The sequence below is a fragment of the Mya arenaria genome, chromosome 14 (assembly GCF_026914265.1).
Source record: "Mya arenaria isolate MELC-2E11 chromosome 14, ASM2691426v1".
NCBI lineage: Eukaryota > Metazoa > Mollusca > Bivalvia > Myida > Myidae > Mya > Mya arenaria.
The window spans coordinates 52,828,927-52,851,064 of NC_069135.1; the positions used below are offsets into that span (position 1 = coordinate 52,828,927).

Below are 22,138 nucleotides of genomic sequence, written 5' to 3' on the forward strand. Positions count from 1 at the left end.
AATATACAAAACAGTGTCAAATTGTTTTAATCCAACAACTCATTCGATACCAACTACCAGGTTGTCTTAAATATACAAACAGTGTCAAATTGTATTAATCCAACAACTCATTCGATACCGACTACCAGGTTGTCTTAAATATACAAACAGTGTCAAATTGTATTAATCCAACAACTCATTCGATACCGACTACCAGGTTGTCTTAAAAATACAAACAGTGTCAAATTGTATTAATCCAACAACTCATTCGCTACCGACTACCAGGTTGTCTGAAATATACAAAACAGTGTCAACTTGTATTAATCCAACAACTCAGTCGCTACAGACTACCAGGTTGTCTGAAATATACAAACAGTGTCAAACTGTATTAATCCAACAACTCATTCGCTACCGACTACTAGGTTGTCTGAAATATACAAACAGTGTCAAACTGTATTAATCCAACAACTCATTCGCTACCGACTACCAGATTGTCTGAAATATACAAACCAGTGTCAAATTGTATTAATCCAACAACTCATTCGCTACAGACTACCAGGTTGTCTGAAATATACAAAACAGTGTCAACTTGTATTAACCCAACAACTCATTCGCTACAGACTACCAGGTTGTCTGAAATATACAAAACAGTGTCAAATTGTATTAATCCAACAACTCATTCGATACAGACTACCAGGTTGTCTTAAATATACAAACAGTGTCAAATTGTATTAATCCAACAACTCATTCGCTACCGACTACCAGGTTGTCTTAAATATACAAAACAGTGTCAAATTGTATTAACCCAACAACTCATTCGCTACAGACTACTAGGTTGTCTGAAACATACAAACAGTGTCAAATTGTATTAATTCAACAACTCATTCGCTACAGACTACCAGGTTGTCTGAAATATACAAAACAGTGTCAAATTGTATTAATCCAACAACTCATTCGATACAGACTACCAGGTTGTCTTAAATATACAAACAGTGTCAAATTGTATTAATCTAACAACTCATTCGCTACCGACTACCAGGTTGTCTTAAATATACAAACAGTGTCAAATTGTATTAATCCAACAACTCATTCGCTACAGACTACCAGGTTGTCTGAAATATACAAAACAGTGTCAAATTGTATTAACCCAACAACTCATTCACTACAGATTACCAGGTTGTCTTAAATATACAAACAGTGTCAAATTGTATTAACCCAACAACTCATTCGCTACCGACTACCAGGTTGTCTTAAATATACAAACAGTGTCAAATTGTATTAATCTAACAACTCATTCGCTACCGACTACCAGGTTGTCTGAAATATACAAACAGTGTCAAATTGTATTAACCCAACAACTCATTCGCTACAGACTACCAGGTTGTCTTAAATATACAAACAGTGTCAAATTGTATTAATCCAACAACTCATTCGCTACCGACTACCAGGTTGTCTGAAATATACAAAACGGTGTCAAATTGTATTAATCCAACAACTCATTCGCTACCGACTACCAGGTTGTCTGAAATATACAAACAGTGTCAAATTGTATTAGTCCAACAACTCATTCGCTACCGACTACCAGGTTGTCTGAAATATACAAACAGTGTCAAATTGTATTAATCCAACAACTCATTCGCTACCGACTACCAGGTTGTCTGAAATATACAAAACAGTGTCAACTTGTATTAACCCAACAACTCATTCGCTACAGACTACCAGGTTGTCTGAAATATACAAACAGTGTCAAATTGTATTAATCCAACAACTCATTCGCTACCGACTACCAGGTTGTCTGAAATATACAAAACAGTGTCAACTTGTATTAACCCAACAACTCATTCGCTACAGACTACCAGGTTGTCTGAAATATACAAACAGTGTCAAACTGTATTAATCCAACAACTCATTCGCTACCGACTACCAGGTTGTCTGAAATATACAAACAGTGTCAAACTGTATTAATCCAACAACTCATTCGCTACCGACTACCAGGTTGTCTGAAATATACAAACAGTGTCAAATTGTATTAATCCAACAACTCATTCGCTACAGACTACCAGGTTGTCTGAAATATACAAAACAGTGTCAACTTGTATTAACCCAACAACTCATTCGCTACAGACTACCAGGTTGTCTGAAATATACAAAACAGTGTCAAATTGTATTAATCCAACAACTCATTCGATACAGACTACCAGGTTGTCTTAAATATACAAACAGTGTCAAATTGTATTAATCCAACAACTCATTCGCTACCGACTACCAGGTTGTCTTAAATATACAAAACAGTGTCAAATTGTATTAATCCAACAACTCATTCGCTACCGACTACCTGGTTGTCTGAAATATACAAACAGTGTCAAATTGTATTAATCCAACAACTCATTCGCTACCGACTACCAGGTTGTCTGAAATATAAAAAACAGTGTCAACTTGTATTAATCCAACAACTCATTCGCTACCGACTACCAGGTTGTCTGAAATATACAAACAGTGTCAAATTGTATTAATCCAACAACTCATTCGCTACCGACTACCTGGTTGTCTGAAATATACAAACAGTGTCAAATTGTATTAATCCAACATCTCATTCGCTACCGACTACCAGGTTGTCTGAAATATAAAAAACAGTGTCAACTTGTATTAATCCAACAACTCATTCGCTACCGACTACCAGGTTGTCTGAAATATACAAACAGTGTCAAATTGTATTAATCCAACAACTCATTCGCTACCGACTACCAGGTTGTTTGAAATATACAAAACAGTGTCAACTTGTATTAACCCAACAACTCAGTCGCTACAGACTACCAGGTTGTTTGAAATATACAAACAGTGTCAAACTGTATTAATCCAACAACTCATTCGCTACCGACTACTAGGTTGTCTGAAATATACAAACAGTGTCAAACTGTATTAATCCAACAACTCATTCGCTACCGACTACCAGGTTGTCTGAAATATACAAACAGTGTCAAATTGTATTAATCCAACAACTCATTCGCTACAGACTACCAGGTTGTCTGAAATATACAAAACAGTGTCAACTTGTATTAACCCAACAACTCATTCGCTACAGACTACCAGGTTGTCTGAAATATACAAAACAGTGTCAAATTGTATTAATCCAACAACTCATTCGATACAGACTACCAGGTTGTCTTAAATATACAAACAGTGTCAAATTGTATTAATCCAACACCTCATTCGCTACCGACTACCAGGTTGTCTTAAATATACAAAACAGTGTCAAATTGTATTAACCCAACAACTCATTCGCTACAGACTACTAGTTTGTCTGAAATATACAAACAGTGTCAAATTGTATTAATTCAACAACTCATTCGCTACAGACTACCAGGTTGTCTGAAATATACAAAACAGTGTCAAATTGTATTAATCCAACAACTCATTCGATACAGACTACCAGGTTGTCTTAAATATACAAACAGTGTCAAATTGTATTAATCTAACAACTCATTCGCTACCGACTACCAGGTTGTCTTAAATATACAAACAGTGTCAAATTGTATTAATCCAACAACTCATTCGCTACAGACTACCAGGTTGTCTGAAATATACAAAACAGTGTCAAATTGTATTAACCCAACAACTCATTCACTACAGATTACCAGGTTGTCTTAAATATACAAACAGTGTCAAATTGTATTAATCCAACAACTCAGTCGCTACAGACTACCAGGTTGTCTTAAATATACAAACAGTGTCAAATTGTATTAATCTAACAACTCATTCGCTACCGACTACCAGGTTGTCTGAAATATACAAACAGTGTCAAATTGTATTAACCCAACAACTCATTCGCTACAGACTACCAGGTTGTCTTAAATATACAAACAGTGTCAAATTGTATTAATCCAACAACTCATTCGCTACCGACTACCAGGTTGTCTGAAATATACAAAACGGTGTCAAATTGTATTAATCCAACAACTCATTCGCTACAGACTACCAGGTTGTCTTAAATATACAAACAGTGTCAAATTGTATTAATTCAACAACTCATTCGCTACCGACTACCAGGTTGTCTTAAATATACAAACAGTGTCAAATTGTATTAATCCAACAACTCATTCGCTACCGACTACCAGGTTTTCTTAAATATACAAACAGTGTCAAATTGTATTAATCCAACAACTCATTCGCTACCGACTACCAGGTTGTCTGAAATATACAAAACAGTGTCAAATTGTATTAATTCAACAACTCATTCGATACAGACTACATACTGTCTGAAATTTACAAACGTTGTCAAAATTGCAACAATCCCTTTCAACAACTCATTCGCTACAGACTACCAGGTTTTCTGAAATATACAAAACAGTGTCAAATTGTATTAATTCAACAACTCATTCGCTACCGACTGCCAGGTTGTCTGAAATATACAAACAGTGTCAAATTGTATTAATCCAACAACTCATTCGCTACCGACTACCAGGTTGTCTGAAATATACAAACAGTGTCAAATTGTATTAATCCAACAACTCATTCGCTACCGACTACCAGGTTGTCTGAAATATACAAAACAGTGTCAAATTGTATTAATTCAACAACTCATTCGATACAGACTACATACTGTCTGAAATTTACAAACGTTGTCAAAATTGCAACAATCCCTTTCAACAACTCATTCGCTACAGACTACCAGGTTTTCTGAAGTATACAAAACAGTGTCAAATTGTATTAATTCAACAACTCATTCGCTACCGACTGCCAGGTTGTCTGAAATATACAAACAGTGTCAAATTGTATTAATCCAACAACTCATTCGCTACCGACTACCAGGTTGTCTGAAATATACAAACAGTGTCAAATTGTATTAATCCAACAACTCATTCGCTACCGACTACCAGGTTGTCTGAAATATACAAAACAGTGTCGACTTGTATTAACCCAACAACTCATTCGCTACAGACTACCAGGTTGTCTGAAATATACAAAACAGTGTCAAATTGTATTAATCCAACAACTCATTCGATACCGACTACCAGGTTGTCTTATATATACAAACAGTGTCAAATTGTATTAATCTAACAACTCATTCGCTACCGACTACCAGGTTGTCTGAAATATTCAAACAGTGTCAAATTGTATTAATCTAACAACTCAGTCGCTACAGACTACCAGGTTGTCTGAAATATACAAACAGTGTCAAATTGTATTAATCCAACAACTCATTCGATACCGACTACCAGGTTGTCTGAAATATACAAACCAGTGTCAAATTGTATTAATCCAACAACTCATTCGATACCGACTACCAGGTTGTCTTAAATATACAAAACAGTGTCAAATTGTATTAATTCATCAACTCATTCGCTACAGACTACCAGGTTTTCTGAAATATACAAACAGTGTCAAATTGTATTAATCCAACAACTCATTCGCTACCGACTACCAGGTTGTCTTAAATATACAAAACAGTGTCAAATTGTATTAATTCAACAACTCATTCGCTACAGACTACCAGGTTGTCTGAAATATACAAAACAGTGTCAAATTGTATTAATTCAACAACTCATTCGATACAGACTACATACTGTCTGAAATTTACAAACGTTGTCAAAATTGCAACAATCCCTTTCACTTCGGAGATATTAGACTGTCGTAAATAAACAAACAATGTCAAATTGCCTAACACCCTTTCATAATTAAGAGACGGGACATTAGATGTTGTCAATATTTCAAAAAAAAATATATTCTAGAGCAAAAAATATACCTAAGTAATTGGTAAAAGGCAGTGAATTGTACTCAAGTATATTTCTGGCTGTAGAATATTTCAACTTGGAATCCAAAACCAAATGTTTTAATCAACATATTCAATGATAGAATGCGGTTTTAAAGTGTGTAATATCATATATTGTTTTCAATAATTGTTGATGTTATATGGTAAAATGAGTTGAGATTGAGTTTGAGATTTGACTTAAGTATTTTCGAGATATTGGGGGCAGGTTGTCTTAAATGAACAAAATTGCAAGAATACCAGACACTCACAAAACATTATAGACTAATAGAAGTGACTTTTCCACATATCAAGCACCTTACACTGTATGTCTATTAAAGTGATACTCGTATTTAAAATCAAAACATACACATGTATAACAAACATACATTTTCAGTGATACATCTTTAAGTTCTTACTAAATAATGCATTTATCGAAAATAGTAATTACTGATAACAATATTATAACTGTGTATTTAATGCAAAAATATTAAATGATTGGTGAGTGCTAAAAGATTTACCGTGATCGTCTATAGTCTCATAAGGTAGAATTACCATGTTTTCTGCACCTTTCGTTCAAATTAAACTCGGTATCCTTCTTAAGAACCTTTGTTTTCGACATTAATTAATCCTTTTTGTTATAACAAAACGATTGTATTAATTGTGGTAAATCTTATTTGGGAGTAAGAGCGCATCTTTAATGTATACCTTAAAAGTATTTTGAAATAAAAGTTACAATAACTTTCATAACGAAAGCTTTTAAATTCGACAACAGGCGTCCTACTTCTTTCGCGTAGTAATGCGGAAGGAGATGACGCATGCGCACTAGGCTACTGTGTGATCTGACGCAATCAGAAAACACAGTGTGTAATACGGATATTATTTTTCTCCCGTTTCCATAGTTTATGTTTAAGTCGTGCAATACTTTAGACGGAAACTAAACAGGTATGAAATAAAACCTATTATTCGGGTTTTATGAAATCCATGTTGTTAGCACTGTGTAAGAAAACAACATTATAACAATGGGATCGCGAACAACTTACCGCATTCCAAGAACCGACAAAGTAGCTCAACGTCCATGCTCAGAAACAGGTTGAAATCGGACATGCCGCTAAAATTCTCCACCATCCGTTTGTAGAGTACTTCGTAGATCTTGCCTTTCGAATTCGGATCACACTTGACCACCATCTTAACTGTTTGGTCCAGTGGCAGGGATTCTGCTATTTCACCGCAGTTCCGCTTCAGCGCGCGCACCTTCAGGAAGTCCGCCATTAACAACATGTCGGATGCAATCTCTTTGGCAACGATAAGTTCACCCGTGTAACAATACTCCAAGAAGCACGCAAACGCATCGGTGCTGATGCCTTTAATCTTTATCTCAAACGGAATTTTGTGAGCTTTGTTCGATTTGAACATGTCAGAGAAGTAGTCGCTATGGCAACAGAGAGCGATGCGATGGGCTCCAAATAGCGTTCCTTTGACGTCAATAACGACGTCAATCAGGTGATCCTTTTCATACAAGTTTCTCAGAAACACTCCTACAGTGGAAAAGTGTTCCAGTGTCCTTATTGGAAGTTTCAGCAACTTACGAAACTGGGATTTGAATTCTTCGCTGTTTGCTGGATTTTCCTTCAGAGCGGCACTGACAAGCCATTCCGAAAGTTGGTCAAATGTTTCGAACCGCTGGAGGACGGATTTCTCATTTAAGTAGAAAATGTCGCATGGAATCTGCATGGTCGGGTCCTTGAAAATCTCAGGCTTTCCATGTGCACTCGTTGGTTTGTCATCGAACACAAGAGCTGAAAAAGAATAACAGACGTAAGTCAACTTTGTTCCCTCTCCTGTCAAAATTAATTTGATAAGACTGAACCCTACTCCCCACTTTTCATACGCGGTATTCTGATTCAAATACATTGGTATCGACATAGAATAACAGACATTGAGGTAGAAATTTATATCACAATATATGTAATGCTTATCCTTAGTTAAGAGACCACCTGTCTTAAGGGACCAGTGTTTCTTTCTCCCCAATGTGGTCGCTTAGGATAGGTTTTACTGTACCATTAAAGAAGTACTTGGAACTCAAAAGGTTGGTACGCCATAATAATAGTATGCCTTTAAGACAAAGCAGTACACCGCAAGTGGATTCCAACGATCGTCTGGAATTATATTTAGACGAAAAAACATAACTGGATAAGTAAGAAACCAGAGTTATGGGCCTTGCTACACGTGAGAGTATGGTCTCCGGCAGCAACATGTGTTGTACGTTTAACTTAATTAACTTAACATTTTTGAATTATGGCCAGGGTTACAGCTTTTGTGTGAAGCCGAACACAACGTGGCGCCGAAGACAAAGTTATGCCGGAGGTAACGTGACGCCGTAGACAACGTGACGCCGACACTAAGGCTATTACAACTCATCGACCTATTTCTTGAAAACAGACAAAACAAACAGACACACAAGAATTATGCATGTCTGTACAGACATCTTAAACTGAAATACAATAATTCTAAGAGTACTGTCAGCGGTATAGAGCATTTACAACACACATGCTGCTGGACTAGTCGTTGGCGCACCGGTTGTGCCGTCCGCCTGCGGAGCGAAAGGATCCGCGCTGAATTTCGGTTCGTTTCAGTTGTTTGGTCATATTCCGAAACATAGTAGTCTATCAGGAACGAACAAGGACAAATAATAAGTATGCCAAGCTGTTTGCCAAATTTTCCGAGCATAAGCTAAAGGTATTGATACAATCCGTGTAAGTTGGATTTGACCTGTGATTCGAACTTTGGGCGAGTATCTTTCAAAATTTCAGTTTGTTCACCTTTCAGAAGGTGTATTTGACCTTTGGGCGAATGTATTTCACTTTTGAGCAAGTATCTTTGATCTTCGGGCAAGTGTCTTTTACTTTTGAACCAGTGTCTTTGACCTTTGTGAAAGTGTCGTTGATTTGGGCAAATGTCTTTGGCATAAGGGCACGTGTATTTGACCTTTGAGCAAATGTCTTTCACCTTTGAGCAATTGTCAATCACCATTGAGCATGTGTCTTTGCAATTGAGAAAGTAAATTTCACTTTTAAGCAAGTGTTTTTTCCCTTCAGGCAAGTGTATTTTGCTGTTTAGCAAGTGTCATGATCTTTGGGCAAATATCTTTGACATTTGGGTACGTGTATGTGACCGTTTGGCAAATGTCTTCCACCTTTGAGCAAGTATCTTTCACCTTTGAGCAAGTGTTTTTATCTTTGAACATGTGCCTTTCACCCTTGAGCAAGTGTCTTTGACATACGCAAGTGTCTTTCACCTTTGAGCAAGTGTCTTAGACCTTTGAACAAGTGTCTTTGACCTAGCAAGTGTCTTTGACATTTCAGCAAGTGTCTTTGACCTATCAGCAAGTTTAACCTTTGAGCAAGTGTATTTGACCTTTGAGCAGATGTCTTTGACCTAGCAAGTGTCTTTGACCTTTGGGCAAGTGTATTTGACCTTTGGACAAGTGACTTTGACTTTTAAGCACGTGTCTTAGACCAAGCAATGTCTTTGACCTTTACACAAGTGACTTTGACCTTTGAGCAACTGTCTTTGACCTTTGGGCAAGTTCATTTGACCTTTGAGAAAGTGTCTTTGACCTTTGAGCAAGTGTCTTTGACCTAGCAAGTGTCTTTGACCTTTGGGCAAGTGTATTTGACCTTTGAGCAAGTGTCTTTGACTAAGCAAGTCTTTTTAACCTAGCAAGTTTCTTTGACCTTTGTGCAAGTGTCTTTGACCTTTAAGCAAATGTATTTGACCTTTGAGCAAGTGTCTTTGACCTAGCAAGTGTTTTTGACTTTTGGGCAAGTGTATTTGACCTTTGAGCAAGTGTCTTTGACTTAGCAAGTCTTTTTAATCTAGCATGTTTCTTTGACCTTCGTGCAAGTGTCGTTGACCTTTAAACAAGTGATTTAGACCTTTGAACAAGTGTCTTTGACCTAGCAAGTGTCTTTGACATTTCAGCAAGTGTCTTTGACCTATCAGCAAGTTTAACCTTTGAGCAAGTGTATTTGACCTTTGAGCAGATGTCTTTGACCTAGCAAGTGTCTTTGACCTTTGAGCAAGTGTATTTGCCCAAGCAAGTGCCTTTGGCCTTTGGGCAAGTGCTTTTGACCTTTGAGCAAGTGTCTTTGACCTTTGAGCAAGTGTATTTGACCTTTAAACAAGTGTCTTAGACCTTTGAACTAGTGTCTTTGACCAAGCAATGTCTTTGGTGCAGCAAGTGTCTTTGACCTTTGAGCAAGTGTCTTTGACCTAGCAAGTGTCTTTGACCTTTGAGCAAGTGCCTTTCAACTCTGAACAAGTGTCTCAACTCTGAGCAAGTGGTTGAGCGTTAACGTTTGAAACCGGTTTCGGTTACATAGCTGTTTCGAATATTTAAAATGTAAAAACAGTCCCTAATTGGGCGTATGCTGTTTAATTTGTATACCAATTTTGAGACATTAATTCAAAAATTCGCTAAGGGTCGCGTTCCAACTTAACTTTTTTGACATAAAATGGTTTATAAACAAACAAGATCCGGTATCTGATGTACATAATGTAAAATGCCAGTGGCCATATTCATTAAAAAAAATATTATTTTTTTTAAAGTTCGTGAATTTTTTTCTTAATTTTTAATAACAAACATTTAATACCCTATATATTTTTATCAAATTTATTCATATTCCTTCATTATTTGGAACTTTTCTTGTTTATTTTCATACTTTTGGTGTAAAAAAATAATATTAGTTTTCTTTCAATTCAACAAAAAACGCGTTTTTTCCCAAATTGAGTTTTTTTTTCTTTAAGATGCTTTAAAGTGCTAGCTTAAGGAATGTTTGGTATGATAATCCTCTGCAGTGCATCTTCTGCTAATTGCACTGGTGTCACAGTAGGGGCCAAATTGTGTATTCGTTTATTGACCCAGAGCCATTTAGGGTCCATTTTAATAACAAAACCTTCGAAACTGCATAGCAGGTTATTCAGATCGGAGATCTGATCATACGTAGATTTAAATCAATGCACAGCGGTTTTGTACTGTACAAAGATTTGAGGGGGGTCAAGTATAGAAGGCTTAAACAAGGCCTTTAAAAAAACGGCCTCATATGTTAGTTCCATTTAAACGGGTATACAGACAGGATATGTAAAATATATACCGAAACACTAGCGGATCCAAGGGGAGGGGCGCACCTGGCACGCGCCCCTCCTCTAAAATCGTCAAACATTATAATCGCCATCCCCCCAACCCCCACGCCAACACTTTACACCACATCAACAACCGTATTGATGCATCTTACGTCAGATTTCCTTTGAACTAAATACAAAATAATGAAATAATTATAACTGAAATAACTTAATGTGTTGTTCTTTTTTTCCGTCATTTATTTTACATATCAAAGTAAATCTGGAAGGAAAAGTCAGTCCGATGTTGGGCTTAAACACACGTCCGCCGTAACACTTGCACGACGCTCTTACCATAATAGGCTAACCTACTCACATCCTACACCCCATTCCCCCATTAACCTTTTAGTCCGATCCAAGCACTCCTGCCTTTTACTTCTGATACCAGTAAAGATGAGAGGAAAAGTGAACCCGATGTGGGGATTGAACCCACAACCGCTGGAACACTTGCACTAACCATCTGAGCTAACCGAGCTCAGTCAATTGAAACCTCCCGCCCCCAGGTCCCGAGAATAGTGGGGACTTTGATTTCGGTCCAGCCAAGCCCGGGTAAAATCCCCGCCCTGCGGAGACGAACTGCTAGTAAATTCCCCACCAAATGCACCCACACCCCAGGGACCCTAGGTAATGCTCAAAGACAAAACCATCGCATTCACCCGGAACTTCGGGCCACGTGGAAGGTAAAAACACGGCCCATTTCCCCGGCTATCCCCATAATACCCCGGACCTGGGTGGCCGTGGTTACAATTGACTGGTGCATAAGCAATATCCATTCAAATAATGCCTAAAGTATAGTATCATCAGGCACATGCACATTTTTTCATATTAATATACCTAACTAATGTAATAAAGTATGACAAAACTCTTACCTTTCAGATTGTCAAAGTCAACATCGGTGATATGGTCAGTTTCCTCATCCGATTCGGAAATCCTGTCAGCAAACATGGTATGAAATCTCCCGTCATCGGATTCAGTAGTAGTCTCTTTAAGATCTCGTGGTATATTGTTCATCTTAATCTCTTCAAAAACACCCAACATTCCACCAACCGCATAGGGGATATTAGACGCATCATTCCGCTCATCGCTGATTTCAAGGTGTTCATTTACATCTGCGGCTAATCCATCGGTTGTTTTAACAGCAGATAGCCCTGACGCAGCGCCATGATGTTTCGTAGGGCGAGCTTCAATCTCTTTACCATTTGATTCGTTGGAAGTATTAGCTTCGGCTTCGGTGTCTGAAATTGGTACGTCAGCGTAAGCCCGCTTGCTTTTAATCCGATCAATCAGAGATGGCTCCACGTCCGACATCGTATATGACGTCAATAGACGGGAATTTAAGGTTTTGAGTTTAAGAATCCAGAAATTGAAACAATTTTGGCGCTGCTTTCAAAACCGTGCTGACTCTGATATGTCAATAAACACTGTTTCCTAACAACGACGTCGTTTCACCCCGCTACTAGTGACGTCATAGTATATGCGCGCGCATTTCTGACGTCATATAAAATAGAGTTTTAACGTTATCTTGCTTTTCAGTCGGACCGATTTAAGATATCCTTTGTTTTGTAAAAGTATGACTATTTGCAATGCGGACATTTTAAAGTGAAAAAGTATATACATTTGTATTCCCTCCAGTCATGAAAGGAGAACATATTTACAACACAGATATAATATCAAACTTTTATTAAAGTGACACTCTAATTCAAAATCTAAACATACATATGTATGACAAACATCCATTTTGACTGATAAACCTTGAACTATTTACTAAATAATGCGTTTTTGGAAAATATTAAGTACTTATAACAAGATTGTAACCGTGTATTCAATAGCAGAAATCACAAAAATATTAAATAATTGGTGAATGCTAAAATATTTACTGTGGTCTACTATAGTCTCATTAGGTGGAAATACCGTGTTTTATGCTCTTTTCTTTCAAATTAAACTCGGTATCCTTCATAAGAACCATTGCTTTCGACATGTTTTAATCTTTTTTTGAATATCAAAAAACAATATTATTAATTGTGTTAAATCTTATCTGGGAGTAAGAGTGCATCTTTAAGTATTTTCTTCGGCAAGCGTCTTATTTAAAGGGACTGTGTCACAGATTGGCACCAAAAAAGTTTGTTTCTGTAACGAATCTCAGGACCATTATCTAATAGAATGTGTTACGCTTTGATATCATAATTGTAAAAAAGTACCAAAATGTAAAAAAAAAATTGTGTCGGAGACCGGGTTCGAACCCGCGTCGCCAAAATTGAGCCAGCGTCTTACTCACTGAGCTACAAAGACTTATTATAATCGGGTGACATAATTAAGCTATACACTTACCTCGGTAATATCACGTGATACACCGACTAGCCAATCACGAATAAGGAATGAATTATACCTGGTAGACATACCCAGTAATCTTTTTTAATGGAAAAATACGAAATAACTGCTAAACTTAAATAAATTGTAAACTATGTGGTACTTCAGTTAGTAAGTTTCAATGCATTGTACACATCGATGCCAAGTTTATGCCAGTTTTCGACATTTTTTTTTCTTTTTTTTCCGCTATTTTATCATACGTGAGACAGCACCTTTAAAGGTTCAACTCATTTGACTTTAATGATTAAAAAAAAACATACGATTTGTGAACATTAGCCTTAATAAATGATGTTTTAATTAATAGCCACGTGGCCATATATTATCAAGAAAAAACGCCAAAATATTGCAAGTCCTGTTTTTACATGTACACAAATCATGTTTCCTTTTGTTTTGTTTTTTTATCATTACCAGGGTTGAGTCAAAATGAGTTGAACATGAAAATGCATAAAAATTAAACATTATTCTGCCTGCGCCCATTGCCTGCATAATGGCTTGACCCCGCCGGGACACCATCACGACTTAAATTGTGTGTATGTGTATGTGTGTGCGCGCGCGCGTGCGTACGTGCGTGCATGCGTGTATGATTATAAAGTGACAGCTACTCGCAGTCATTTCCAGACATTGGAATACTTACAGAAGCAAAAAAAGATACAAGAGATCCGGGTGCGATACCCTAGCTCTTTGCGAAGAGACCTCTTGGTTCGTTAACGTGCTCTGTGTAAAGCACCGATACATGGGAAACAACTTTCCTGGGTCAAACCAGTACTTGGTACACAATTTTCCCAGTACTACCCTTTAAATTAATTTGAATGATCAAGTGGTGAGTTAAGATATAATTCCAAGTGCACCCAGCATATGCTGATTCTCAATTTTCAGTCGATGGAGAAAAAAAAATAAGACCACAAGGGCATGAGAAATATTTACTGTTTATTAAGCATTAACAAACGTGCTTATATGGCCGCCATACATAAACCACTACCAAGGTAATCAGTATATATATATATATATATATATATATATATATATATATATATATATATAAATAACAAAATATTAAACATAAATACTACATGTAATAACAGACTGCCATAAAAACACTGACCCAGTATCTTCACAATGGAACAGCTTTTGTCGATCTTGTAATTTGTCACAAATAATTGGATTTTATATATTTTACAAAAAGGAAGTTTGAAAGAAACAAAGCAATCTGACATTAAATTACAGATAAAAGTTTAAACACATCAACAATTCAATTAAAACAATGTTAAAATAACCTTAAATTTTCTGAGTTACGGTTGTTGAAAAGAGTTTTGTTAAAAATACAGGGTCTGGTATTGTGCATATTCCATCTCACCTATGTACATGTATATGTCTAAGTACTATACATAAATAGCTACATGTATACCATCCCAAAAATGCAACGAATTTAGACGAACACTTGATATAACATTTGCCAGGAAATTAAAATTTATATATAGACACATTTATAATTAATTTGTAACGATTTGTGATAAAAATCAATACATTTTCAATAAAAATAGTTTGTACATTCTTGCAATAGTTCACATGTACAGTAAAGCGTTGGGCCCGACTTGGAAGAAATTACATAAGAACTTTAAACAACAGAAAAGCAAATGTCACTCACATGAAACTGTTTTAAAGATCAAAAATGTTTACAGATCAATGGTATTTACTGATAAATAGTGGTGACACATCAATGATGTTGACAGATCAATAATATATAGTGATCACTGATGTTTACAGAGAATTGAGGTTTTCTTTTCAGTGTTGTTTACAGATAAATTATGTTTACAGACCAATGATGTTTACAGATCAGTGATGTTTACAGATCAGTGTTGTTTACAGATCAGTGATGTTTACAGACCAATCATGTTTACAGATCAGTGATGTTTACAGATCAGTGATGTTTACAGACCAATGATGTTTACAGATCAGTGATGTTTACAGATCAATGATGTTTACAGACAAATGATGTTTACAGATCAATGATGTTTACAGATCAATGATGTTTACAGACAAATGATGTTTACAGATCAATGATGTTTATAGACAAATGATGTTTACAGATCAATGATGTTTACAGACAAATGATGTTTACAGATCAATGGTGTTTACAGATCAGTGATGTTTACAGATCAATGATGTTTACAGACAAATGATGTTTACAGATCAATGATGTTTACAGACAAATGATGTTTACAGATCAGTGTTGTTTACAGATCAATGATGTTTACCGACAAATTATGTTTACAGATCAGTGATGTTTACAGATCAATGATGTTTACAGATTAATGATGTTTACAGATCAGTGATGTTTACAGATCAGTATTGTTAACAGATCAGTGATGTTTACAGATCAGATCAGTGATATTTACAGACCAATAATGTTTACAGATCAGTGATGTTTACAAATATTTCAACAGATCAGATATTTTTACAGATCAGTGATGTACAGAGATTTAAAATATCAAGGAAGTTTACAGATAAGTTATGTTTAAAGACCATTAATGTTTAAAGATTAGTAAATGTTAACAGATCAAAAATGTTTACAGATCAAAAATGTTTACAGATCAGTGATGTTTACAGATCAAAAATGCTTACAAAACAGTGGTGTTTACAGATCAAAAATGTTTACAGGTTAAAAAATTTAACATATCAGTTATGTTTTTACTGATAAAATATAATTATAGCCCAAAGACATTTAAAGATTAGATATATTTACAGAACAGTGATGTTTACAGATCAATCATTGATCTTTACAGATCAGTGATGTTTACTGATTTCGAATTTAAAAGACAAAACAGAACTGCAAATTGGATGAAAAATGCTACACATTTATAGTATAACATTTCTGCTTTACTCTTTCAAATCATAACAATAAAACAGTATAGCCTCTCTATAAAATATACACTTTCTTATTTTACTACAAAATTTACAAAATAGAATGCTAGTATTCTAATTCAAATTTGAGTATTTCATAGTTCATAATTTCTCACACAAAAATGCATGCTCCTTTTACAGCATTCTAAAAATTAAGAGTAATTGTTGAACTGTTAAAGGCATCGAATGTACAATAAAGCATGTCATTCCATCGTGCTATTGATAATAATGTTTATTTTTAACGCATTGTGACGTCAGATTAGTTTGATATCATTTGAAAGGCTGTTATTTGCTAATAGCTTATATATAAAATAGATAACCGAAAATAACTTAATAAGACAAAATTATTGCAATTTGATTCTTTCCTTGTTACTTAACTGAAATCCAGCGTGGAATTACCTAATTTTAAGTCCAGGAAAAAATATTTGTAATTTTTGCTCATATTTTTCAGTATATTTTTTTTTTTTACATATATTCTTTCTCTAATTAAAAACCCCTTTCAAAATAATATGGGGTCAAAAGGCATCTGAAATTCACATCCAGTAAAACTGTACTCATTATTCATTAGTGTTGGGAATCCGTTCCAATTTTACAATCGATAATCGGTTCCACTCAAGTAACCGATTATCGATAGTACAATCGTTTTTTTAAAATACTAGATAAAACCTAAAGTGAAGTTTTATTCATGCACATTATTAAACTCTTAATCATTATATGCACATATATATACGTTATGTCTATGATTGAAGTAATTAAGTGTTATATCAAAAATAGTTCATTTTTACTTGCTCATTGTGGCTTTCATCTACCATTTTGTTAAAGATAACGTCTAAACACTTACTAATATTTTTTTCAATTTTTTTTTTTGATGATCGATTTTAACCAAATACAATCGATTGTCGCAGATTTCAGGCCCAACCAATCGATTTTCGATTATAATTGATCATTGGAACATCACTATTATTCATTCTACTTTTCATATAAAATATACTGTTGATGGATCATAACCTAAATCAGTTGAGGACTCGAGCACCATTGCCAGTCCCAAATACACAAATCATATTGCAAAACCCTTACAATTACCTCCAGGTCATAATTTCACACATTTTCCTGAAAGCTTTGTCCAAAATTAAACGAACAATTGCCAGGTTTTAAAGGTGTTAAAATTTTCCCAACTGGTAAAAATTGCTATGACCGATGAAAGGGAATTCGAAAATTGTATATCGTGATTACAATTCTTCAGGACAGCATTTATCAAAAATCCATGTTCTCAACTTATACAGACAGAATAAAAACAACTGAATCAAGGGTAGAATTACCAAAACAGTAACAGTAACAACAATGGCTGTAGATTTTGGATCACTGAAATCGAGGACATGTGGGTACAATATGTGCCTATGATCAACAGCATAATATACGCCGGCAAAGATCAGATAGGCAACCCCGTATAAGACTGTATAGAACATGTGTGGTAGTCTTATGGGAACGGCCGAGATGACATTCTCAATCAGAACAATTACTGAGGTTATTGCGTGTAACTGGACATTAAGCATCAATTCAAATCCATCTAATTTCATATACGGAAAAAGAAGTGACCAAAATATTATTGTCACCAAAATTGATGCACATGAAGCTATGTTGTATAAAATCCAGACGATCTTGGCGAAGAATCCTGGTGTAACGTTATTGATAAATTCAACGTCTTGGCTCTCTTCAGCTCCCGGAACGTAGTCATATTCTTGACTTGACGTCCACAGGCTCGGTTGGACGTGAAGCTCATGAAACAATCTTCTGTGATTCTCACTGGATAGTCTGCTGCACAGTCTACGAGGGTGTTTGCAAATATAGAATAGAGACAACAAAAAGTGTAGCACCAAGTACACTGTCAGAACAAGGTATGTCCATGTTGTCAAGAATGCATACATGGAGACCTTCACATCGTTAATGACAATGCTGCCAAACGAGCTGCTGTAGATAATCCAAAACACTGTGTAGGCTGCCAAAATAAATCTGTACACGAGGACCGCAAGGGGGGGTACTCTCCACTGGAGCAGAAAAATAAATACTCTTTGAACATGAAATGAATTTATGTCATTCATTGGAGGTGATTATAAACTTTACTTCGTAAGATTTTTCTATGATTTTGTATAACAGTTGGTAAATTGTTCACAGTTATATTCAGGAGCTATGAATACGAACAGTTTCAAGCCCAAGTCTAGACTCAGACTCAAAGAAGCATTTTTATAAAGCAACAAAAAAATCATATTTACTCCATTTCTTTTACAAAAAAAATTGTAAATAATAGAAAAACATTCAAATAGTAATAGTAAATTTCAGGAAATTTTACCAGAAATGCTCGGATAGAAGAAAAAAAACAATGAAATGAAGATTTGCCATACTGAGTCTTGAGTCTGAACTCAGACTTGAGTCTGTTCGTACTCACTGCCCCCAGGTTATCTTTGTGTTAATTTGCACCTTTAAATGATTTGATTGATGAATAATAATTATTGGATAAATATTGACCAATCGATAAACTTTTCAGTCAACTTTGACCACACCAAAGAATTAACCACTTTTATGCTACTGGCTGCTGATGTGTATGTAAAACCTATGATATGGGATACAATGTATTATGGTTGTAGCTAAAGAGTTATGAGCGTTGAGCATCTTTTCTGTTTTGCTAGCATCCTTCTGCCCTCAATGGAGACCAGCATTAGAACTATTCTGCCTTCTCATATTTAAAAGCTTAAAATAAGGTGAGTATAAATTAATTGCGGGATATCCAACAGAGAAATGCGTAATTCATCATAATCAAGCGTTAAAGCTGCATTCCCATAGATTGTCAGTTTTGACACTTTTTTTCATCTTAGATTCGTCTTATTTTGGCATCAATGGCTTCAATTTAGTTAAATTATATAATTCACAATAAAACAGAACTTGTATTGCAAACAGCCGAAATTTTATTTTTCTTAAAGCTTTTAAACACTTTTAGCCACAAAACATCAATTTTCGGACGTAAATAGAATAAACCTTCTGTCAGCAGTTTTATACCACTGGTTTCAAGACATTTAGGCAAATATTGCCTTATTCCAAGACAAAACATAAAAAGTTGTCAAAACGATTAAGCTGTGCGAGTGAAGCTTAAAGAAATAATTATGAACAGTCTAACTCTTAGGTACATGATACCAGATATTAGGATAATACCGTAATCAACCCAAACATTTTACCTGCCAGAAACAAAACCTATGTGGATGGACATCGGCAAACCCCAAGTACTTCAGCTGGAACTCACGCCGCACATATGCGCAGCACGGGCTGTTTGACATCTCTTCGTTTTGTGCCTATGAATGAAATAAATTGTTAACACAATTTTGTATGTTAACAATTTTGTATCAACTTAAGATTTTTTTTAACCCAAAATCATTTTTACGGAACTGGGCCAGTATTCATAAAACATCTGATCTAAACATTTACATGATACACATATATAATATTTACAAATGAATTACTTAACATGGCGTGTATCCATCGCGTGCCCTATTTCTTACATTACTTAGTAATCGTGACGTAACCTAGTATCAAATATTATTGTACTCTGCCATGACGTGACCTAGTTTCCTAAGTGACTTGTCTTAGTTTCTTTATTTTCTAAATGCATTATTGTGGGCTGGACTTATCAGTCACAAATATTTTAGAACAAAAACCTTTCCTATATAAGAATAATCATCATTTATTACTTAATAATTAGTTAAATGAATGAACGACATGCGATCATCCGTACATAAAATAAAAAAAATAAAGAAACGGAGGTTTTGTGATCAAAGCCTTCTCCTACCGTTAACAGTTTCTCAAACCTGATATTTTAAAATGTTCGGGACTGTATTTTAGTAAAAACACCCCACCAAAATTAAGTGGTTCCTGAAATAGTCCTAATGACGACTAAAGTCCTAATATATCGATAGCATAGAGTAATTGCGTCAGCTGAAAGGTTTTGAGTGCTTTAAAGTAGGTTGCATCAGTAAATATTTTATGAGGTGTCTCATTGTTAGATGTTAAATGGAGAGTCATCAGAGCTTTTGTAGAACTTGATACATTGTTAAACATTAAGATGATTTCATAAATTCCAATTTGTCCATTTTTGACCTACATTGGCCAAAATATGTTGCAAACATAGATTTATAGCTCATCGCTCCAAATCTGTCATTCAAAGACAAAATGTTCATGCAATCTATATTGGTTGTTAGAGTTAAGAGGGTGCAAATATTTTATGTCATTGTCACATGACGTCATTTCTTTTTCTTCTTCAATATTTCTAGTATATGCGTCTTTTGAATCTTTGATAACAGACTTAGTATTTTATACGCAGTACTATTTTAATTCATAAATCTCATATACTTTGACAAGTTTCCATCAATTACTGAGCTGATTTCTAGTTCTCTTAAACACACAAAATTGTGAAAGTGTGCACATCATTGGCACGCAAACAATCTCGAATAGAGCAATTTGGTTACATTATGCCTGTAATATGCTCATTTCTGCACGCACATAAATCGCAGTGCTCTGATTTAATTCGGTTAATGCAGAAAAAGCCACATAAATCAGGGGCGGCTCCAGGTATTTTAATTAGAGGCTGCGCACTTGGGGCGTAATTTTTGTCTAACATTAGATTGTTTTGGTGTAATATGTGCATATTTCTTCTACCATATTGACAAGAACAGTTCACTTGGACAATATTAGCTCGTTTACTCAGCGTTTTGACAACCCGTATAAAAGTAAATAATTGAAAATAAAATATATTTGTTCAAATAAGCTCCAAAGAGCAACTACTTATTTTTACAAAACCTTATCAATTGCTCAATATTTGAAAACAAAAACAAAACACAATAAGTGCGACAAGCATTCTGTCAACATCCCAAATAAATTTATTTTCGTCTGATAATAAAGCGCAAGAGTGTTCCTAAAAGGTTTAACTGAATAAAGAAATAAGTTTTTTTAAGTTGAGATTATTAAATTTGTGAAAACTTATTTCGAACAGCCTGGATACAGCATTTTTTGTAATATAAACATTTTATCATTATAGCGAGAAACTGATAAAAAATGATAGTATTCCATGAATGACTATTTCATAATTAAGCACATTACATGGACAAAAATGAAATATATCAACCTAAAAGAGACACCGCTTTCAAGAATTCGAGAAATTGTGCATAATGTTTTAACGCAAACCTTCTAGAAAGTATTCTTTAACAAAGCAGTCGTTCTGTATTTCGTTTCTGCGCGCATCTTTAACGAAAAAGCGTTTGCAAAATTTGTTTGCTTTTTAGAGATAACATATAATAGGTTAGTAGGTGACCCGATATGGGATATACGGATGTAGATATACGGGGCAAAAGAAACCATATCGGGTAAGGGCGATACTAAAACCAAAAATATGTTTTAGTTTAAACGTTTATATTTTACAGCAACAACGAAACAAGTTATTAAAACATTACAAAATCGCTCTCGTTTGCACGATTTTACGCGAGAGTGTGGTTTTGCGCTGAAGGGGAAACATCTTTTTTGGACATGTTAAGTTATATATCGCAACTTGCGTGCAGTTACCATAAAAAATCAGTACTCAACACCATTATTTGTGAATAAGCGCACATTATTTACACGCAACCCTTCTAAAATAAAGCAGTTTGATAACGCTGTCTGACAGACCCCATTTTAACTACATCACACGTCACTCAAGCTTGCACGCAATTAAATTAGAGTGTTCTTGTCAATTTCAGCAATACATGCAAAGCATATATGTATAGTTCTACAGACTTAATTAGATTTTGAACATTATTTGTACAGACTACGTATGCTTGTTTTTGAGTTTCCATATTTTAACTCGTTTTATAGAAGGCAACTCCTTTCTCTTAGACATTTTTAAACTATAAGTAATAGGTAGAATCAGTGATTTACAAACAAAGCTAT

The 22,138-nt window shown here is 35.2% G+C and overlaps 2 protein-coding genes across 2 annotated transcripts in view; both read right to left on the bottom strand.

Annotated features, from left to right (window-relative positions):
• LOC128218021 (kelch-like protein 12) overlaps positions 1-12,287 on the bottom strand; it is a 33,485-nt gene extending 21,198 nt beyond the window's left edge. Inside the window, exons 1-2 of the mRNA XM_052925528.1 lie at positions 11,776-12,287; positions 6,769-7,524 (exon numbers count right to left, since the gene is read on the bottom strand). Coding sequence (XP_052781488.1) covers positions 6,769-7,524; positions 11,776-12,214 — 1,195 coding nt within the window. The 5' untranslated portion in view covers positions 12,215-12,287. The remainder of the gene's footprint in view (positions 1-6,768; positions 7,525-11,775) is intronic.
• Positions 12,288-14,326: 2,039 nt separating this feature from the next.
• Positions 14,327-19,513, bottom strand: LOC128215826 (protein rolling stone-like). The gene is made up of 2 exons (XM_052922436.1): positions 19,402-19,513; positions 14,327-18,219 (listed from the first exon to the last, which is right to left on the bottom strand). Exons 1-2 carry the CDS (start codon positions 19,498-19,500, stop codon positions 17,404-17,406), a joined length of 915 nt encoding a protein of 304 aa, XP_052778396.1. The 5' UTR covers positions 19,501-19,513; the 3' UTR covers positions 14,327-17,403.
• Between the last annotated feature and the right edge of the window lie 2,625 nt (positions 19,514-22,138).